Here is a 21,642-nt window from a genome sequence, read left to right on the forward strand (position 1 = left end):
TAGTTATGATTTAAGTCACTTTGCTGCAGGAGGTTGGGAACTTATGGGGTTGTAGTTCAAAGTTCAATGAGCATTTTGTGAGGAAGCCTTTACATTTACCAAGACTACCATTATACCTCTCAGGGTGGGGCAAATTAATCTCAGTGGATTGTACTTGTTGACCAGGAAAATAAGGAGGTGGAGCTGATGGAGTCTGGGCTTGGGAACCAGCATCCTGCTGTGGATTTGAGAGAGACTGAAGATGCTGCAAGATCTCATTAATGGCCTGACCAAGCTTAGAGACAGCGGCTTCTTGTTGGGCAAGGACCTTTCGTGTCGCTCCATGGTGGCTGCATGGCTAGATACAGCAGCAAGTATACATTCTGCATTTGACAATGGTTGAGAATCCTCTGCTGGGTCCATGTCCATGGCTCAGTTCTACTGTAATAATTCACTGGGAATCAAACTGGGGTCTCCTGTGTATGGGGCCTCATATTACTACTACTCAGCCACTGGGGAAGGGGTTACAAAGTTTTAGGCAGAGAGCAAACTTTAACTGTTTAGGGTACATCAGAACTGAGCAGAGAACTACAGACAGGGCAGGGTCTAAATAGGGCTGAACATGAAAGTGTAACTCATTACAGGTGTTATCAGCAATTGATTTAATTAAAGGTAACGAATAAGGGGTAAACAATGTCACGATCTGGTGGAGAAACAAAGGAATCAAACAAAAGAATAAAACATTACTGATCTTTGCAAACGTCCAAAATGTCCTGGGAATGTCCTGCAGTGAACGTTACAAAAATGACTAAATGCCGACCTAAGTGGATGTCCCCTGTTTGCTGTAAAAAAAAATTATTAACATTTATGGGAAATTTTATTCATATATAATATACAATTTATGTTACATCTAATGTGAGAATTACTAGTAATTTGAATGAATTTCCTAATACTCATAACTTCTCATTACAACTTGGTGGTTAAAATTTGTGAAACCAACATAGCCTATTCTTTTTCAACTAAACATCATCAAAACAACTGTACAACTCAAGAGTACAACATTTATATGTCTTTACTATGTTTTTAAGCAATGTCTATTTGATTTACTCTCATGAACTGGCGAATGTTATTGCGTGAGTATGCTGCAAGCTGATTCATCATCAGATGAATCAAATTGCCCATGGGATTTGCCCTGGTATCATGCCCAGAGGTCCAACAGACCCTAAATTTGACAGGGTGGCACCCAGAGTGGCCCTCTACGGCACTCTAAGAGGACTAACGGTTTCTGCAAAGTCTCTGTTGATTGTCGAAAAACACCTTTAAAGGATGCTAGTTGGGCACAGCGGGCACCCACTGCGAAAAATTACCAACATTTTAAAGCATTTGGACCCACTGAAAGCATGCTCACAGGGGCCTGCAGATGCTGCCCGGCATGAATCGGGTGACGTATGGCATCGGGGGTCATGCGGGGGACAAAGGCATGCCGGTGTGGCATTTAGTGGGAAAGTGGGCAAATAGTGATTCTGTGGACAAGAGGAAGACTATGACGAAGACTAGTGGGTAAGGGGAGGTCATGTGGTATGTGGGCGAGCCCCCGAGTGCCCATGGTGTGGTGTGGGGACCCCTAGAGGCGTCCATACAGAGGCTGAGAAAAAAGCCCCTTTACCCGAGGTAAGGGTGAAATGTCCAATTGCCATCTGAAACGATGGCCCAGGGCCTCGCATTTGGCACTGCGATCCATCGCACCTACTACTATTTGAATGGCCGTTTGTCCACAAACCCATTAGATTCCCTTACCTCTGTGTCGCTTAGTGCCCTGATATCTGAGTCTCCTGGTGCCCTGTACTCTGCTTTGCCAGCTGCTCTGACCACTGCATCTCCAGCTGCCTTGACCACTGTTTCCCCAGCCACCTTGACCACTGTTTCCCCAGCCGCCTTGACCACTGCTTCCCCAGCTGCATTGACCACTGCATCCCCAGCTGCCTTGACCATGCTCTACTGGTCCTCTGAGTTTCTGCCTCCAGCGGCCCCTCCTCCTGAGTTTCCTAGTGCCTTGCTCTCCAGTGCCTTGGTCTCTGAGCCCTCTGAGTCTCCTGTTGCCCTGCCCTCTGGGTCTCCTGGCCGCCTGCTTGACCCACCCTGGTCTCTTGACTGTCTATCATCTGCTGGCCACCCACCTTGTCCACGTGATCCTCCGTGGTGTCCATTGGCCTTGTCCTCTTAGTCTCCGCCCTCTCGTCCTCTGAGTCTTCATCTCTTGTGGCCTTGTCCTCTGAGTCTTCATCTCTTGCGGCCTCGTCCTCTGAGTCTCTGCCCCCTGCAGCCTCTGAGCCCATGCCGCCTGAACCACCCTGGTCTACTGGCCATCCGCTTGGTCCTCCCTGGTCTCCTGGCTGTCCGCCCTGGTCTCCTGGCCATCCACCTGGTCCGCCCTGGTCTCCTGACCATCCGCTTGGTCCTCCCTGGTCTCCTGGCTGTCCGCCTGGTCCGCCCTGGTCTCCTGGCCATCCGCCTAGTCAGCCCTGGTCTCCTGGCCTCCTGCCAGCTCTGCCCTGGTCGCCTGGTTCGTTCTGGTCTCCAGGTCCTTTGCCAGCTCTGCCCTTGTCGCTTGGTTCAACCTGGTCTCCGGGTCCTCTGCCAACTCGGCCCTGGTCGCTTGAACCATTCTGGTGTCCAGTGCCTTCTGGTCCCCCGTGGCCTCTCCTGTTCTCCCTTGGACTCCAGCGGCCTCTCCTGACCCCAACCCTCCCCCCCTAGTGGCCATCAGCATTTTGTATGGACTCTTATTTTTAAATCATGTTTTAGTTCTTGGTCTTGTCTCTGTTCCTTGTTCACCTCTGATTGTTCTCCAGGTGTTTATCTTTTTAGTCCCTGTGTATATATTGCCCTTGTGTAATCTTTGTCAGTTCTTATCCTTTCAAGGATGTAATGTTTTGTTCTTGTGTTTCTAGTTTCTTGTGTTTATTAGAATTTATATTAAAAGCCTCCACTTAGATCCTCCTCTCATCTCATCTATTGACAAACATTATAATAAAAATAACAAGGATATTTCTACATTTGTGTCTAATTTTTATGGGAATCTAAATACCAGTTATGCCATGTCACGGAATTTGAGGGAGGACCCAAGGATGCAGAAGTCAAAATGAGCTTTATTGGGAAAAAACAGCAATACAGCAAACAAAAGATCTCACGGAGAAAACAGAAAACAAGAACAAAACTAGATAAAGCAAAAATTAACAGACTAGGACAACAGAAACAAAAACTCTCGCAAGGGAGAGAAACTAAAAAACAAGACAAAACAGAACAAGAATTAAAACAAATAAACTGACTGAATGACAACAGCTCACAGGAACAAACTGACTGTGAGAAGAAACAAAACAATCTGGCAGAGGCATGAGGAAATAGTGCACAATATATATAAGTAACACACATGAGGAACAGGTGAAACTAATGAAAATAACAAGGACTAAACGAGGGAGAGTGATGAGGGAAAAAGGAGGCAGAGTCAGGGAGGCACATGGTAAGACAAACACAAAGCCATGTGCAAACACAACACACAAGACATGGGAAACTGACAGATAGGCGGAGGAGACTGTCACAATCCTGCCACAATAAAATAAAACGAGACCAAAGTAGCAGGATCATGACATGCTCATCAACAGACTTTAATAATTTTTTTAAATCAGTTAAAGAAAATGCCATAATTACTAATGATGAATTCCGGAATATATGTGATGCAGAAATAATATTAAATGACTTAAATTTAGGAATTCCAAAACTAAAAGGAAGAAATTAATACTGGATCTCCTCCTACCATGATGACACAAGGATTGATAACTATAATTCTGAAACCGAATAAAGACCTTTTATCATTAGATAACTGGAGACCAATAACCTTAATTAATTATGATGCAAAATTATTAGCCTTAATATTCGCTGAAGGACTTTAAAAAGGACTTTTTCAACAGAGGTGACGCCATGCGAAGGGCAGACGTGTGAGATACAGCTCTGCACACTTTGCTAATTTTTACAATTATTTTCATGATATAATCCGGTGAAATTCAATACAGCCAGTTACACATTTACTGTTTGAGGTAAGCATGGCAAAGAAGTCAAAATCCTCGGGCTCTGGAGAAGGAATCCAGCGTCAACTGTCCAACATGTCGGTGATGTTGACGAAGGTACTTGTGGACTTGGAGGATCTCGCTGTAATACATCGATCAAAAAAATTTCTCTGAGTTAGTCACAAGAGTGACAGATGTTGAGAAAGGAATTGATTATTTGGAGTCATCAGAGAAGGAATTAGCTGCTAATCCGCCCGCGACCAAAGTTGATTTGGAACATGTTCTTGAAAAGCTTGAAGATCTTGAGAATAGAAGCCGCAGGAATAACATTTGAATTGTTGGAATTCCTGAGCATGAGGAGAGCAGAAATATGGTGAAATTCCTAGACAAGCTTTTCCCGAGTCTGCTTGACATAACAGACCACAAGCTGGAAATCAAGCGAGCTCACAGAGCCTCAGCTCACAGATCTGCTGAGAGAGAAAGGCCCCGATCAATTCTGGCCAAATTTTGAGATCATCCGATAAAGATCTTGTGTTGCGCCAGGCGAGGAGCAAAGGAAAGATTTCTTGGAAGAATTACAATATTTTCTTGTTCCCGGACTTTGCAAACTCGACGAGAGAAACACGATCGGTTTAAGGAATGCAAGAAACTCTTACATCAGCGGAAGATCACTTTTGCTCTGATGTTTCCGGCCAGACTGAGAATAAACACCAAGGATGGCAGCAAAGTATTTACATGTCCCAATCAGGAAATGTCTTTTATTGAAACAATGAGTGAGTAACCATTGGGTGTTTTTCTTGTGAGTGGATTGACTCACTCACTAGCTTTCGGAGGAAGCTGGGCATCATTTTTGTTTCTTTTCGTGTTGGCTCCTCCGAGTGGCTGGAGTTTGTTTTGTTTTGTGGATTAACACTTTTCCTTAAAGAAACTTTTGCATTGACGGAAGATCACTTTTACAATGAAGTTCCCAGGCAGATTGAGAATAGACACTACGGATGGCCGCAAAATATCTACATGCCCACACAAAAGATGTCTTTTATAAAGTTGGCGGACTTTGTAAATCATGGGATATACTTTTATGCGGCCTCCGAGTGAATTGACTGTTGACCATCCGAGGAACCGGGATGCCTGTTTTGTTTCCTTTTGTGCTGGTTCTGCCTAGCGGTTGGAGCCTGTTTTGTTAAATAACACTACTTCGGGACAGTTATGGATGAATCTGTCAGTTCCTTGTGCTTATGCCTCCTGTTGGCTAGAGTATGATTTGTGGAATATTTTCGTTGGACATTGGAATGATTACGTCATCTGCTGCACTCATCAGCTGGCTCACTGAAGATTCGTTTGTCTGTCCGAGGAAAATGAACGGCTTTATATCGGCTGGAATTTGTTTTGTGAAGGAACACACCTTTGAGACAGTTCTGTGAATGAGTCTACACGTTCTTTGTGTTTATTCTGCCTATTGGCTGGGGTTTGTTTTACAAAATATTTGATGTTATGTAATTTTGCCTTATAAATTTGTGAGGCAAAATTGAGCAATCCAATGGCAAAGTTGTCGCAGGGGCTCTTGTAGGTGTACATGGACTCTGAGTTTAAAGGGATTGACGCCGGTTGGCGCTTTCGTGCGTGGAGTTAATGCGCACATTTTTCTTTTTTTTGTTTGTTTTGTTCGGGGGTAAGTTCGGGGTTTTATTGTTGCATTAATGTTGAAATGTGGTCTTCATAATTTTGTTTTTGGCACACAATTTATTTTTCTATTATATAAAAATGTCAAACGTTAATATGAGTGTACTATCTCTCTCCACATGGAATATGAATGGGTTGGGGCACCCCATAAAAAGAAGGAAGGTTATTTCTTTTCTTAAACATAAGAAATATGATATAGTGTTTCTTCAAGAAACGCATCTTTCCCCACAGGAAGCAGAAAAATTTGGGAAGATATGGGGTGGACATATTTTCTTTAGTGTTGGCTCAAGTAAGAGCAAAGGAGTCATTATATTGGTAAATAAACATTTACAGTTCAAATGTCTCAAACAGTTTAATGATAAATTAGGAAGAGTCATTATTGTTTTAGCAGAAAGTCAGGGGCAAAGTCTGATTTTGGCTAATATTTGTGCACCTAACGCTGATGATCAGGACTTTTTTATGGATCTTGAAGGGATGTTGCAAGTCGCTGGCACCCCTCATGATATAATTTTGGAAGGAGACTTTAAACTTTTGATGGACTCAGTCCTTGATCATAGTGAAGCAAAAGTGTGTAAGCCTGCTAGAGCAACATTGACGCTTCACAGGATGTGTAAAAATCTTGGTCTTACAGATATTTGGAGACTTTTGAACGCATCTGGTTTCATCAGTCCATAAGATTTATTCTAGAATAGATTTTTTTTTTAATATCCAAATCCCTCATTTCACCTGTTGTTGATTGCTCAATTGGAAACATTTTAGTCTCGGATCACGCCCTGGTGAGTTTAGAGGTGTTGCCACATATAGAGAAAAAGAAATCATATAGTTGGCGCCTTAATGTATCCCTTTTGCAAAATCCTGATTTCCAACAAATGTTAAAGACTAAAATCAGTGTTTACATGGAGACCAACTGGTCCTCGGTATCCTCTGTGGGTGTGACTTGGGAGGCACTTAAGGCGGTTCGTAGGGGTCGGATCATACAGTATGCCTCATTCATCAAAAAATCCAAAGCACGAGAACTTGTGGAGTTGGAAGGAAATATTAAAAGTGCAGAAGCAGAGCTGAAGCGCCGAATGTCATCTGATGGCCTCAGAGAATTGACCTGATTGAAATATAGATATAATACTATTTTGTCACACAAAGTGGAGTTTTGGTTATTCAGGGCAAGACAGTCATACTTTGCATCAGGGAGACAAAGCATGGAAGCTTTTGGCTAGATATTTAAAGCAGAGAGTGTCTTTTTCTACCATTCCCTCAGTGAAATCTGCTGGTGGTGAAATTTTTACCTCAGCCATTGATATTAATTATGCCTTTAAAGAATTCTATCTTGATCTATCTTGATCTTTATAATTCCTCATCTTCATCTACTGATGAAGATATTAGAAACTTTGTGGAGCCATTAGATCTTCCTAAACTGAAGACTGAGCAAAAAAAAACTCTCTTGATTCTGAGATAACCTTGGAGGAGCTAATTAAGGTAATTAAGTCCCTACCTACTGGCAAGGCTCCGGGGCCAGATGGTTTTGCCGCAGAATTTTTTAGATCCTATGCTACAGAACTGGCTCCACTTTTGTTAGAAGTTTATACTGAATCATTAAAGAATGGAAAGCCCGGATCAGTCTGATTCTTAAAAAGGACAAAGATCCAAGCAAGTGTAAAAATTACCATCCAATTTCCCTGATCCAGCAAGACGTTAAAATATTGTCAAAAATTCTGGCTAACCGATTAAGTTATGACATCTCTTATACATATAGATCAGGTGGGGTTTATTTGGGGCCACAGCTCTTCTGATAGCATTAGGCGTTTCATCAATATGTGGTCAGTGGCGAATGATCAGACTCCGGTTGCTGCCATCTCACTTGACGCCGAAAAGGCATTTGATAGCGTAGAATGGGATTATCTTTTTAAGATTTTGGAAATGTATGGGTTCGGGAGTACATTTATTGGTTGGATTAAGTTACTTTATAGACACCCTGTAGCAGCGGTACAAACAAATGGATTAATTTCAGATTATTTTACTCTGGATAGGGGCACTCGGCAGGGTTGCCCTCTTTCCCCATTATTGTTCTGTCTTGCCCTGGAACCATTAGCAGCCGTGATAAGGGGGGAGGATGATTTTTCAGGGGTGGTGGCGGGAGGTGTGGCGCATAAGCTTCTGCTTTACGCAAATTATATTTTATTATTTGTCTCTGAACCTACTAGATCTATGCCTTGCCTCCACAGAATTATTCATTCCTTTTCCAAGTTCTCAGGATACAAATCAGTTGGTCTAAATCCGAAGCTTTGGCTCTGACAGCATACTGTCCAGTAACAGCTTTCCAGCCAGGCGCCTTCCAGTGGCCCAAACAGGGCATTAAGTATTTGGGTATTTTATTCCCAGCAAATTTGTCTGATTTAGTTAGTTAATTTTGACCCTTTAATAAAAAGGTTTTCGAGCGATGTAGGCAGGAGGGCTTCATTAAATTTATCGATGAATGGGAAGGTTAATGTTATTAATATGAATTGTATTCCATAATTTAACTACCTGCTACAATCTCTCCCTGTTGATGTCCCCCTCCCTTATTTCAAGCAATTTGATAGCATAGCAAAGTCCTTCATTTGGAATGGTAAACATCCCAGATTGCATTTTAATAAGTTACATAGGCTGATAGACAAAGGTGGGCTAGGCCTACCCAAGATTTTGTTTTATTACTATGCGTTCAGTCTCACACATTTGGCTCACTGGTCACTTCCACCTGAGAGAGCCCCTCCCTGGTTTGTTATTGAACAGGAGGTTCTTGCCCCTATTTTGCCATTACAAAGCATCTCTATCAAACTAATCGGAAAAGTTAAGTTACACCCCATTATTTTGCATTTACACTCGGTATGGACTAAAGTATCCAGATTGTTTAAATTGGACACTTATTTAAATGTTGCCTCGAGCATATGGCAGAACCCAAGATTGTGTATTGGCAAGTCCCCTTTCTGCTGGCCAGAGTGGATTGTGAGGGGGGTTACTACACTCGGTGACCTATATGAAAGTGGAGTGTTGAGATCGTTTGAAAACTTGGTTCAATATTTTGGGATCCCCAGACCTCAATTTTATAGGTATTTACAACTGCACCACCTGCTTTGTACTTTTGGGAGTAGCACCCCCCCCCCCCCCCCAAGGAGGCAGATGCTTTGAGAGAGGTGATTGCGGCTTTTGGAAAAGGTCATGAGGCATCAGTGTACTACTCCCTGTTAATTCAGAGTCTGGGGGATAGAGCCTTAACTTCTCTCAAGAGAGTATGTGAGAAAGATTTCAACTTGGCATTGGAGGAAGGAGTGTGGGCTAAGATTCTTAAAAACGTTAAGTCTGCATCTAGTGATGCAAGGGTGCGTCTTATACAGCTCAAAATTTTGCATATATTTTATTGGACCCCCTCTAGACTGTATAGGCTTGGTCTTCAAGACACACCCACCTGCTGGAGATGCCAATCGGAGGATGGAGACATGGCCCATGTTTTTTGGTGGTGTGTCGAGATCCAGAAATTCTGGTCAAAGGTTCCGAATTTTGTGTGCGACGTGGTGGGCACTCGGGTTTCATTTTGCCCCAGACTTTGTGTTCTGGGCGATGGAGCGGTCATCGATGAGGGGATGGCCATATAGAGAAATGGGTTCTGGCCTGTGTGATGATTGCCAGGCAGGTTATTTTGAGGGGTTGGAGGTCAGCTGGTGCGCCCCCATATCCGGAGTGGTGCACGGAGATGGGGAGGGTAGCGGCTTATGAGGAGGTGTCATTGGGAAGATGGGATGATTTAGATTTGTTTGTCCAGAAATGGGGCAGGTATTTGGAATTTTTGGGGGGCTCTCGTGTGGGGTGTGGAGAGAGTATTGTAGTATAGTTTTTAAGTGAGTATGATTATTATGTGTGTATATGTATGTGTATGTATGTATGTATATATATATGTATGTATGTGTATGTATATATTTACTTATGTGTGACCACAGGATTGTTTTTTGGAGAGGCGGGGTTGGGTGTGTGTGTGTGTGTGTGTTTCTTGTTATTATAAGATTTAATAAAAAATGTTAATTACAAAAAAAAAGGACTTTTTCAAATTATAGATTAATTTAAATCTGAATTCATGAAGGGCAGGCATATCTGTAATAATATTAGTTTGGTGTTACAGTAGATCTAATAGACTACAGTGACTTTATACAAGAAGACAGCTTTATATTATTTATAGATTTATTTAAGGCATTTGACACCATTGAGCACACGTTTATATTTAAAACCCTTAATTTTTTTGGATTTGGTGAATATTTTCAACAAGTAATTAAAACCCTATATCACAATGTCAACAGCTCAGTGAAATTAGCACATGGGACAACACAACGATTCAATGTTAGTAGAGGAATTAGATAGGGATGCTTAATTTCACCCCTTCTCTTTCGATTAGTTACCCAAATAATGACATTACAGATACAAAAAGATTGCTTTGAAGGAATTTAAATTCAAGACAGAGAAATTAAATGTAGTCAACTTGCGGTCGACACTAATTTTTATTGAGAGATAGTAATAAGATTCCTAAAAGAATTGAGTGTTTGAAGTTTTCTCCAAGGTGTCTGGTTTATGTCTTAATGTTAAAAAATGTGAATAGTTACTGCTGAAAAATTGCATGCTAAACTCTATATGTGGTATTCCTGTTAATAATCAAGTTACCTACCTTGGTATTGAAATCTGTAAAGACCAGAAAGAATGTGCTTATCAACATTTTTGCCTAAATCTAGAAATATTGGAAAAAAGTTTAACTCGTGATTAATAGGGATCTACCACTGTATGGCCATGTACTTGTCTCTAAATCTGAAGGGTTATCAAAATTAGTGTATGCTTCTCTAGCCCTAGATGTTCCTCCCTCAGTTATTAAAAATGCTGACTCCAAGCTTTTTAAATTTATATAGAAGAATAAACCTCATTATTCACTGTAAAAAAAAAAAAAAAAAAAAAAAAAAAACTGGCAGCTGTGGTTGCCAGAATAATTATGTAAAAAAAATACAATAAAAATGTAAACAACTTTACAGAACAACCTGTAAATTTTACAGTTTAAAACTGTTGTATTTTACATTACCACACTGGCACTGTAAAAAAAAAAAAAAAAAAAAAAAAAAAATATATATATATATATATATATATATATATATATATATATATATATATATATATATATATATATATATATATGTATGTATATATATATGTATGTATATATATATATATATGTATGTATATATATATGTATGTATATATATATATATATATATGTATATGTATGTATATATATGTATGTATATATATATATATATATATGTATATGTATGTATATATATATATATATATATATATATATATATATATATATATATATATATATATATGTATGTATATACATATATATGTATGTATATATATATATATATATATATGTATGTATATATATATATATGTATGTATATATATATATATATATATATATATATATATATATATGTATGTATATATATATATATATATATATATATATATATATATATATATATTTATATATGTATATATATGTATGTATATATATATATATATTCTGTTAAATTTACAGTAAAAAAGTCATAAACTTGATATTAAACTTCTGAAACTGTAAAAATCTGCTTTTTACTTTATAATGTATTGTTAATCACCGTAAAAATTACAGAAGGGCACATGATGACATGAAGTTTATCAATAGAGGCTCTTCCAGGAGCAATGACCAATAAACATGTAGAGACAGTGCTCAGTGTCACTCACACAAACACTAAACACTATCAGGGTGACACATTTAAACAATGCAGTAAACATTAACTAAACTACATCAAATATAAAACAGAACACCCCAAAGTACATAACTGATATTAAAAATAAGAAGAAACTATTCCTATAAAATATAATGAAATATGATGGGTAATGCAGGGAATTTTGGGAATGCCCGATTATTGTTTTTTACTGTAATTCTAACAATAATTTACTGTAAAAAGTACATGTACTCTCTTGTACATGAACATTTACATAACATAACATTTACATAATGTAAATTTTTACCATTAATTATACAGGAAAATCATACTTCTTACATTTTACAACATTTTATTGTAAAAACTACTGTATTGTCTTTTAAAATATATATAAAAATACTTATTAATCAATTAATGTTTTTTTCTGTAGCATTTTTACAGTCTTTTACCGTTAAAATTACATAATATTTTTTACAGTGTTTGAAAAAAGAGGCCTAAATGCCCTGCACTACCAGACATCCAATAGAGTTTTTAAGATAATACTGATACAGAATCATCTAAAGAAACAAGATTCTATGTGAAACAGTTACCCAAATGTAATCCTTCAACAAGATGGTGGACTAGAGTTATTTCTGAAATGCAACTTTAATGTTGGTAAACTACCAGTGAAACTTGAAAACTTTCATAGACAGGTGCGTTTTATGTGGACCCTAACATACAAACATAATTTTTCACCTCATAAATACACAATCTGGAATAATAGGGCTAGCTTATAAAGTATAATGAAAAACAATTTTCCTAAAGGATTGGTTTGAAAATCACACAATATGAGTTAAACCGTAATTCCAGCAGTCACAAAGAGTTTGAAAAGAGGTCCATCCCTGGAGGGCTGAGGTCACTGTTTAGAGATTGTTCAGACCTTTCAATGTACAAAAAAGATTTCATATGCTTTATTCCTTTATAAGGTGTTGATGTTGATATTGTTGAGTGTAGTAATAAATAGATTAGATCTATTTGCGCAAGTAATAGTACACCCCCCCCCCCCCCGTCAAAGATTACATTATTAAAAGATGTAAAATTGAAATGAATGATAAATATGCGTTCTGTAAAGATGAAACAGAAACATTATCCCATCTGTTTTGGAACTGCCACTTTGTAAAACATTTTTGGAATGATGTATCTCAGTTTGTGTGTAGAAAAACAATTATTCACTCTCCCTTGAAGAAAACAATGTATTACTTAATTTTCACCACTATAACAAAGATGTCAACCTTTCTTATTTTAACACATTTCTTAACTATTTATGGAAGACACTTTATACATAAGGTGAAATGGTCAGAAAATAAACCCAACTTCAGTTTATTTCTGGCCATGAACTAAAACACAAAGAATAGAAACCAAACAAAACACAAGGAACAGAGGAGACTGTCTGAATCCTGCCACAAAACTACAACAAACCAGATCCAAAGATGGCAGGATCCTGACACAGATAAAAGATTTTTGTCTTTTAAAATCCTTGCTTTTCTTTCTTTCTTTTTTGTTTTGCTCTGTTTTGCTTTGTTTGAACTGTCTGTTTTATATCTGAACATGTTTACCATGTTTGCTGTTTCAATAATAATAATTAGAAGAAAAGAAGAAGAAAAAGAAAAGAAATTAGTCAGTCGAATCGCCCATTCCAGTAAGTGGCGGTAATGCTCTTAAGGAGTGAACGGCCATTAAACAAGAAGAATCAATGTATGATCTTAAATAGGCTCTAGTGGGTGTGAGACATACATCCCCAGGGAAGGATGAAATTTGCTATGAAATGGTTAAACATCTTTCAGATTCCTCATTGTGTAGTATTTTGGGTCTTTTTAACATGGTATGGGAAGAAGGGAAGCTGCCATCCTCCTGAAAAGTTATCATACCTATTGCAAAACCTAGGAAAGATCATTCAAATCCAATGAATTACAGACCCATAACTCTAATATGAAATCAGTGTAAAATAATGGAAAGGATGGTGATGTCATGTCTGACATATGTGCTTGAAAGTAAGGGGTTATTAAATCCACATCAAAATGGGTTTAGGAAGGGTCACAGCACAATAGATTCAATTATATGTCTTGAGAGTGATATTAGAAAAGCTCAAGTGAACAAAGAAATACTAGTGGGAGTGTTCTTTGATGTAGAGAAGGCCTACGATATGATGTGGAGGGAAGGGTTATTAATGAAACTGGAAAAAATAGGAATAAAAGGGAAATTAAATAACTAGATTATGAGTTTCTTAATGGACAGGACAATCCAAGTTAGGGTGGGAGAATCGTATTCAAAAATATATTCAACTGATAATGGAACACCTCAAGGAAGTGTTTCAAGTCCTATACTTTTTAATATAATGATAAGCAATGTTTTTTCCAACGTGAGACCTGAGATAGGAAGATCAATATACGCAGATGATGGAGCATTATGGAAGAGAGGAAGAAATGTAAGTTATGTGGAGGGAAAAATACAGGAGGCTATAAACGAAGTAGGAAAGTGGGCAAACTGTTGGGGATTTTGATTTTCAGTCTCTAAAACACAGGTAATATGTTTTTAAAAAAAGGCCTGAAGTTAAATTACAAATGTATGATCAGATATTAGAGCAGGTATCAATGGTAAGATTTTTGGTAGTGTGGATGGATTCAAAATTGATATTCAGCAGTCATATTCAGAAAATGGCTGACAAATGCAAGAAGGGTATAAATATACTTAGATATTTGGCTGGAACAGACTGGGGTGCTAGCCGACAATCACTTTGGAGAATATACAGTGCTCTTATCAGATCTACAATTGACAATGGTAGTTTTATATATAGCTCAGTATCATTGTCATGGAAGAAAAATGACATAATTCAGTCATAGGCATTAAGAATATGTTGCGATGCATTTAGATCATCACCAGTAGTATCATTACAAGTGGAAATGGGGGAATTGCCTTTAGAGTTAAGAAGAATGCAATTAAGAATGGCATATCGGACTTCAGTAAAAGGACATGGAAACAATCACCCATTAAAGAAAGTATTGGAGAAATGCTTGGAATATGATTATTCAGAGTTGGAGAGCTATGGATGGACTGCTGGTAAAGAAGCACAGCGAATCGGTATAATTGATGTGGATGTTAGTCCAACAATAGCAATGCATATTATACCACCTTGGTTATTTCCCATTCCTTCAGTCGATCTCCAGTTGATGAACGTAATTATGGATAAACAAAGATGTATTTCGAAGCAGCTGGCAGTGATGCAATATTTAGAACAGAAATACAATCATTGTTTGCAAATATATACTGATGGATCAAAAGATCCAGATTCTGGGCGAACAGCTTCAGCAGTGGTCATTCCCCAGTTTAAATATATAATAAATAAAAGGATAAAAAAATCGTTTTTTTCTGTTGGCAATGCAGTGGGTGGAGGACACTCATCCATTAAATGTGGTGATCTGCTCAGATTCTTTTTCTGTTTTAGTAAGTTTAATGAACGGGAAATCATCATCAAGACAAGATATATTATTAAAAATTTTACAAACAATATACAGGTTACATTATCAAGGAATAGAAATATTTTTTGTATGGCTACCAGCTCATGAACGGGTGGAAGGGAATGAGGAAGTAGATGATATAGCCAAGAAGACTTTAAAAAAATTCAGAAATAGAAATAAGTTTACCATTAAGTAAATCCGAAATCAAAGGGTTAATAAAAAGAGCAATAAAAGGAATGTGGTAGGAAATGTGGGATAAGGAGGGAAAAGGAAGGCACTTGTACAGTATACAAAGGGAAGTAGGTCATAAGAGATCGATTTGTGGTAATAGAACGGAGGATTCGGTTATATCACATCTCTGAATAGGGCATACAGCACTTAATCAGTCTTTACATATCATAGGAAAACATGATACAGGCTTGCGTAGCACATGTGGGCTACCACAGACAGCGGAGCATGTGTTATTTCAGTGCATAGGATAGAATAATGAAATGGTCATGCTTGAAAATCAAATGAAGTCATTAGGTATGAACGACTGTCACTTCAGAATTTGCTAAGAAAGTCACCAGAAGTTTTTTCTTCTTTTTTCCCCATCAACATTGATTCTCCACACTCCAACTCAGTAGGTGGCGGAAATGCACGATAAGTTTGTTTGCTAACCGCCACAAAACTGAAAGAAGAAGAAGAAGGTAAACAAGAGGAAATTGTGACGTCATAAGGGATGCGCTACGGCTCCTCACTGCAGTGTAAACTTCTCTTGTATTGCATGAGATCTAGTGTAGGTGCTTGTTTTGTTTTAATTTCAAGTTTTCCCTGTTTAAGAATTTTCCACAGCTATCTGAACAAACAAAAGAAAAGACGGTGCTGCAAGTAAAGTTGGTGAGTATTTTCTCTTCTTTTATTGTCATTCGTTCCTGTGTATCAGACTGGTTAAGTGCGTTTTACCGCTTAAATACGGGACAGGTGGCAACCTGATGTTCAAGTACAATTTCTGCAAGACCTGTGATATGATTTAACTGGTTTTCTTGTTAACTAGTGACCTTCTGTTTTAAGTCCCTCTACTCCAGAGGTGTTAATGATCAACTGGGGATGTGCACGTGAATAATAGTACATCAGTTGTTTATATAAACCGTATAACATCATTTTGCGCCATTTAAAACACACAAAGGTCCAAAAAGAGACAAAAAGCTAAATAAATAATCTTGTGACCAAAAAAAGCAAATGACTTTTATTGGCCCTAACTTCTTTCTGCTTTAAAGGGTTTTGCACTACCCTTACTATAGTTAAAAAAAAAAAAAGAGTACTCTGGCTCAAATCAAATACTGTGTGCCACAAAGCCTTTAGAGTTAAACAACTTGAGTCTTAACACATGTCAAACAAAACTCACTGCTACACACTGTTCTTCTATTCAAATGAAGAGCGGTATAATAATTATAACATGAAACTGTAATTAGTGCATTTAATACAACTCAAATAGCCCACAATTTTGGGCTGCGTTCATAAATACACAGGAAGTAATGCAGATAATTACATTTACATTTATGCATTTGCCAGACGCTTTTATCCAAAGCGACTTACAGTGCACTTATTACAGGGACAATCCCCCCAGAGCAACCTGGAGTTAAGGTGCCTTGCTCAAGGACACAATGGTGGTGGCGGCTGTGGGGATCGAACCGGGATCAAACCGGCAACCTTCTGATTACCAGTTATGTGCTTTAGTCCACTACGCCACCACCACTAACTGTGCTAAATACAAGTGAAAATACATTTTTTGCCTGCAATTGTGTTTTCTTATTTTAGTTAGTCTCTAACTAATGTGTACATGACAAACTATTTCATCATAAGTTGTGTGAAATAAAGTGAAAAGTGTCTCATCTGTGTGCAGACCATCACCTCAATAAATGAGGTAAACAGTATATTAAAGGAGCAATATGGCCTTGTTCAGACTGCCACTAAAAATCAGATTTTTTTTTTTTTGTATATCCAGATTGTATCCAGATGAGTTTTGGTAGTCTGGACAGCAAAAAAACCACATGAAATCTGATTTTTCCGAATCTGATTCAAACCACATTGGGAGGTGGTTTCAAATGCGATTGAAATCTGATTTTTTTCAGATGCGTCTCAGTCCGGACTCTCTGGCTGCTCAAATCGGATTTCAAATGGTCTTTTGTGTCACTCTTAACGCGACACACAATGATGATGTCAAAAATCGGTGACTGCAGCACGGAACATCACAATGGCTGTGTCTCGTTTGGAAGGCTGCATGCTAGGTAGGACGCATCCTTTGAAGGCTGCAGTATACCAAGTGTCCTCCTTTAAACAAGTCTCGTTTAAACGAGATGGCCTTCATAGGACAAACGGAAACGGAACGTAACTTTTTTTTAAATTTTTTTTTTTTTTTTATTAAACAGAATTCAAGTACAAACATTTATGGCATACTTCAACAATCATACATGTGTTTTTCGTGTTGATACAGCATTTGAAGAAAAAACAAAACAGAACAAACCACACAAAAGAAAAAAAAAGAAAGAAAAAGAAAGGGTGAGGGTCTTAATCTGGTAACATAAGTTAAAAGCAGAAAGAAGTTTCACAGCATTTCTGTCTGTCATCCATTGAAGAGGTTTTGCAAATAGCTTCAGATCATTCTTCCATCCTTTGAAATTGGGTTTAATCTTTAAGTGTTTACCTAAAACTATCAGTACAACAAATTACCAAAATTATCCATCAAATGTGTTACTGCCCATATTCCTTTTTCCATTCAAGTCCCTAAAAACAAAGAATTTCTATTACTCAGAATATACCTGTTGTTCCACAGGGGTGTATTATGTGGTGTAAAATTATGTTTAAACATTAGGTTCCAGTACAGAAGAACCTGCTGATGGAAATCAGATAATTTTACAGGTAGTTTGTATAAATCATAGTCACAACGCAATAGAAAATCAATTCCATCCATCTTTTGAAAAATTGCATTCGGAATGCTAAACCAAAAGGAGTCTTTATGACAAACAAAGGAATTCAGCCACTTCAGTTTTAGTACACCATTCATCACAGAAACATCTATGACATTCATGCCACCCACTTCAATACTCTTAATCGTGTCAGCTTTTCTGATGTAATGGCATTTATCCTTCCAAATAAAGTTGAAATTTATCTTGTTTAATAATTTGATCATGTTGTCTGAAATTTCTAATGAAAAGGCAGGGTAAATAGCTCTTGATATACTCTCCATCTTGGATAGTAAAACCCTGGCGAAAATTGTTATATCCCTTTGTAGCCAGGAATTCAGTATTACTTTACATTTATCAATATTTCTAAGAATGTTTTCTTTTTCCCTTATTTCTTTATTTCTGGTGACCGTGATGCCCAAATATTTGACTTCTGTTTTAACCTGTATGTTATCAATTAAGCGAGCTGGTTGATCATGCAAAGCATACAATGAAACTCTGCTCTACAAATGTATGATTGTAATCGATTAAGTCTAGTACCAATCGTATGTTATTATGGATTGATCTTCCAGCAAGGAAGCCAGACTGAGTTTCATTTATTATTTGGGGCAGGCCTTTTTTCATTTTAGCTGCAATAATTCCAGATAATAATTAATAATCAGTGTTAAGAAGTGTAATAGGTCTTAAATTACCTAACAATCTTTTATCTTTGCCATGTTTAGGAATAAGTATCATAAGGCCTTGCTTCATGCTTGTCATTAATTCGTTCTTCGATATGCATTCTTGAATAGCCTTAAATAACAACTGTTTGATATCTTTCCAAAAGAATCTATAAAATTCGGCTGTGAGCCCGTCGGTACCAAGGGATTTATTCAATGACAATCTCAAGCTCACATCATCCAGTTCTGCCATTTTTAAATCTGACTCACAAAATTCTTTAAACGAATCATCAATCTTGGGTGTGAAATCCTTAATTTTATTTAGAAAAGTTGAGGAATCTAGTTGGGAATATGCAGTAGTGTAGAGATTATTATAGACTGTGAAAACTTCCTTTTCAATAGTTTTATTATCCTTACACTCTACTCCATTTATCAGTAAACTTAATATTGCCTTATTTTCCTGTCTTCTCTAAATTGCTGAAATACGAGGTGTTCTTTTCTCCTTCCTCTATCCACCTTGAGCTCTTTTGCAATACATATCGTCTAGTTTGGCTTACAATATCAATTGTTTCTTCACTGTTTAATTCTGCCTAATCACAGTATTTACTAATTTCCTAGAACATATTACATTCTTCTCTTCTTTTTTTCATGGCAATCTTCTTACTAAACTTTATGGAACATTCTCTAATTCTATATTTTACAAATTCCCATTTATTGCAAAAACTGTCTATTGTCTCATTATTTTCAGTTTCAATTATTATTTATTTTATCTTTGTACAATATTCTTCATTTTTTAACAGACCGGAATTAAATTTCCAGTAGCCTTTATTTTTCCTTATTCTATCAACCGGATTTAATTTCATTTCTACAATACAATGATCTGTTAACGGGGCTTTGGAAATCAAAATGTCTGAGGCAAATTCTCGAAGCGAGTAATCAACAAGCCAATAGTCAATCCTGGATTTACAGGTGTTATTAGGTTTAAACCAGGAGTATTGTTTTACTCCTGAATTTAAACTTCTCCAGATATCTACCAGGTTTTAAATCATAAATTCCCCAATTGTATGATTAAAGTGGTAGCTGTCAAATTTAGTGGGCCACCTATCTTCCCATTCATTAGGTGTCATATTCCAGTCACCTCCCATTAGAATAAAGTCTGTTGGATGGAATGTTTTGAGCTCTGATAAGTGTTTGTAATATCTTCAAGCATTTGTTTATTTTGGGCAGTAGTTCTATGACCATACATGTTAGTTAATATGAAAAAAATAACTATCAATTTTTAAAACCACCATCAGCTAATGACCTTGGCTATCTGTCCTGCATGTAATTATATCACCTGGAAACCTATTAAAACAAATTGCAACACCAGCATACTTATTGGTCCCATGACTAAATAATATTCGATCACCCCACTGGTTAGACCAAAACTTAACATCCACTTCGGAGGAATGAGTTTCTTGTAGTAATAGACATTGTGGTTTTTGCCCTTTACAAAATAAAAATAGTGCCTTTCTTTTGACCAAATCTGGAACGTAACAGGGTTGCTATGACAGCACGGCACTCTTTAACAAGCGCGAGCGCTATGAGTGAGAAGGGAACAAAGTCCCTTTAGAAGGGAATGTATGAGGTAAAATTTTGGGGAGTTATAAAGATGAGAAAAGAAAATAGATTTTACAGGTGTAGTTTTAGTGTAATACTTTATTTTAATTATATATTAATATAATTATACATATTATATACACTGCACCCGTCTACTGAGGTACTTCAACTTGGGAATTTACATTACTTGCGTTTGAACATCATATTTACGTAGACATTTCCGTTGAAACAAAGAATTGTGGGTTGTGAGTGCCCACGAAGGATACACCTCATGCATCCTCCGAATTCCCATGAAAGAAGGTCGCATTCGAAGTGTCCTACTCGCTTTTCTGAAACGAGACAACCTCGATGACGTATGCGGCCTACAAATGCGACCTCCGGAGGACGCATCCTTCCAAACGAGACACAGCCAATATTTACCAGTCTCCACTGTCGCTGAGTTTTTCTTGTGTGACGGAGGAGTTCTGCACTGCGACTGGACAGGGCGCTTATTGGGAGAGCGAGATGATGCACCTCCATTTTTCCCACATCTGTTTTGAAAGCATCGTCACATGGGTACGCCTACGTCATTACCAAAGGAACCCATGCAGATAGGTTGGTTATGTCTGAATGCGCATATCTGATTTGATCACTTGCAATTAATAGTGCGGACAGTCTACCTGAAAAATCTGATTTGCCTGCAGTCTGAACATAGCCTACGTAACATTGATATGAAGCGTTTAAAATAGGTACTGTGCAGGGTTTTGGAAACAGGGCCCGTGGCTAATTCAACATCTCCGTCTCGTGGAAGCGGGGGGGGGGGGGGGGGTTGGGGCGCGGTCTGTGTGGGTGCCTCGTGACCCCCACCGCAAGATGCCGCCCTGGGCAACTGCCCACGTCGCCCATGCCTAAATCCGCCACTGTACAGCACCTTTATGTAATCGATAACATTCACAGTGTCTTATCAGTTTTTTGTTTTCAGCGGTCCATTTATAATTTTTTTATAATTTTTTTTGCACACAACTTATCATAACTTTCACTATCTCTGACTCTTAGAATGAAATCTGCTTGACATGCTACTGAAGATGGAGTTTGTTAAAGAGGAGTTTAAAGAGGAGAATGAAGACGTCAGTATTTCAGAACCATTCAGACTGAAGAATGAAGATACTGAGGAACAAAGAGGTTGGTGCCCATTCTTGATTTTTATTTAATCACTGCTCAAGAATATTTAAGGGTAGTTTACTCAATAATGCAAATTGTGTTGTAATTTATTATCCTCATGCTGTTCCAAACACATATGGCTTTCTGTCTTCTGCAGAACATTAGGGATGCAATGGTGTGAGTTTTTGACTTCCGTCAGAAAAAATTGTGCTGAATCAGTTTTTCAGTTCTGCAGTTGTTCCTGTTATGCAACATGAAGTGCTTGGAGTCATAGGGCAATATTTGCACCACATTCAAAAGGG

General features: G+C 37.8%; 1 protein-coding gene across 5 annotated transcripts in view; it reads left to right on the top strand.

Annotated features, from left to right (window-relative positions):
• The first annotated feature begins 15,714 nt into the window (after window positions 1-15,714).
• The window catches only part of LOC127440747 (gastrula zinc finger protein XlCGF57.1-like), an 86,781-nt gene continuing 80,853 nt past the window's right edge, over window positions 15,715-21,642 (top strand). For 2 of the 5 annotated variants that reach the window (XM_051697569.1, XM_051697575.1), the window contains exons 1-2: window positions 15,715-15,876; window positions 21,236-21,361. Coding sequence is in view for 2 of the 5 variants with exons in the window: in XM_051697575.1 (XP_051553535.1) it covers window positions 21,253-21,361 (109 nt within the window). In the remaining 3 variants the exon portion in view is untranslated. Of the gene's footprint in view, window positions 15,877-17,111; window positions 17,268-21,235; window positions 21,362-21,642 lie in introns of all 5 variants that reach the window. The other 3 variants (XM_051697577.1, XM_051697571.1, XM_051697573.1) reach the window with 3 other exon arrangements.

The sequence above is a fragment of the Myxocyprinus asiaticus genome, chromosome 5, assembly GCF_019703515.2.
Source record: "Myxocyprinus asiaticus isolate MX2 ecotype Aquarium Trade chromosome 5, UBuf_Myxa_2, whole genome shotgun sequence".
NCBI classification, from domain to species: domain Eukaryota; kingdom Metazoa; phylum Chordata; class Actinopteri; order Cypriniformes; family Catostomidae; genus Myxocyprinus; species Myxocyprinus asiaticus.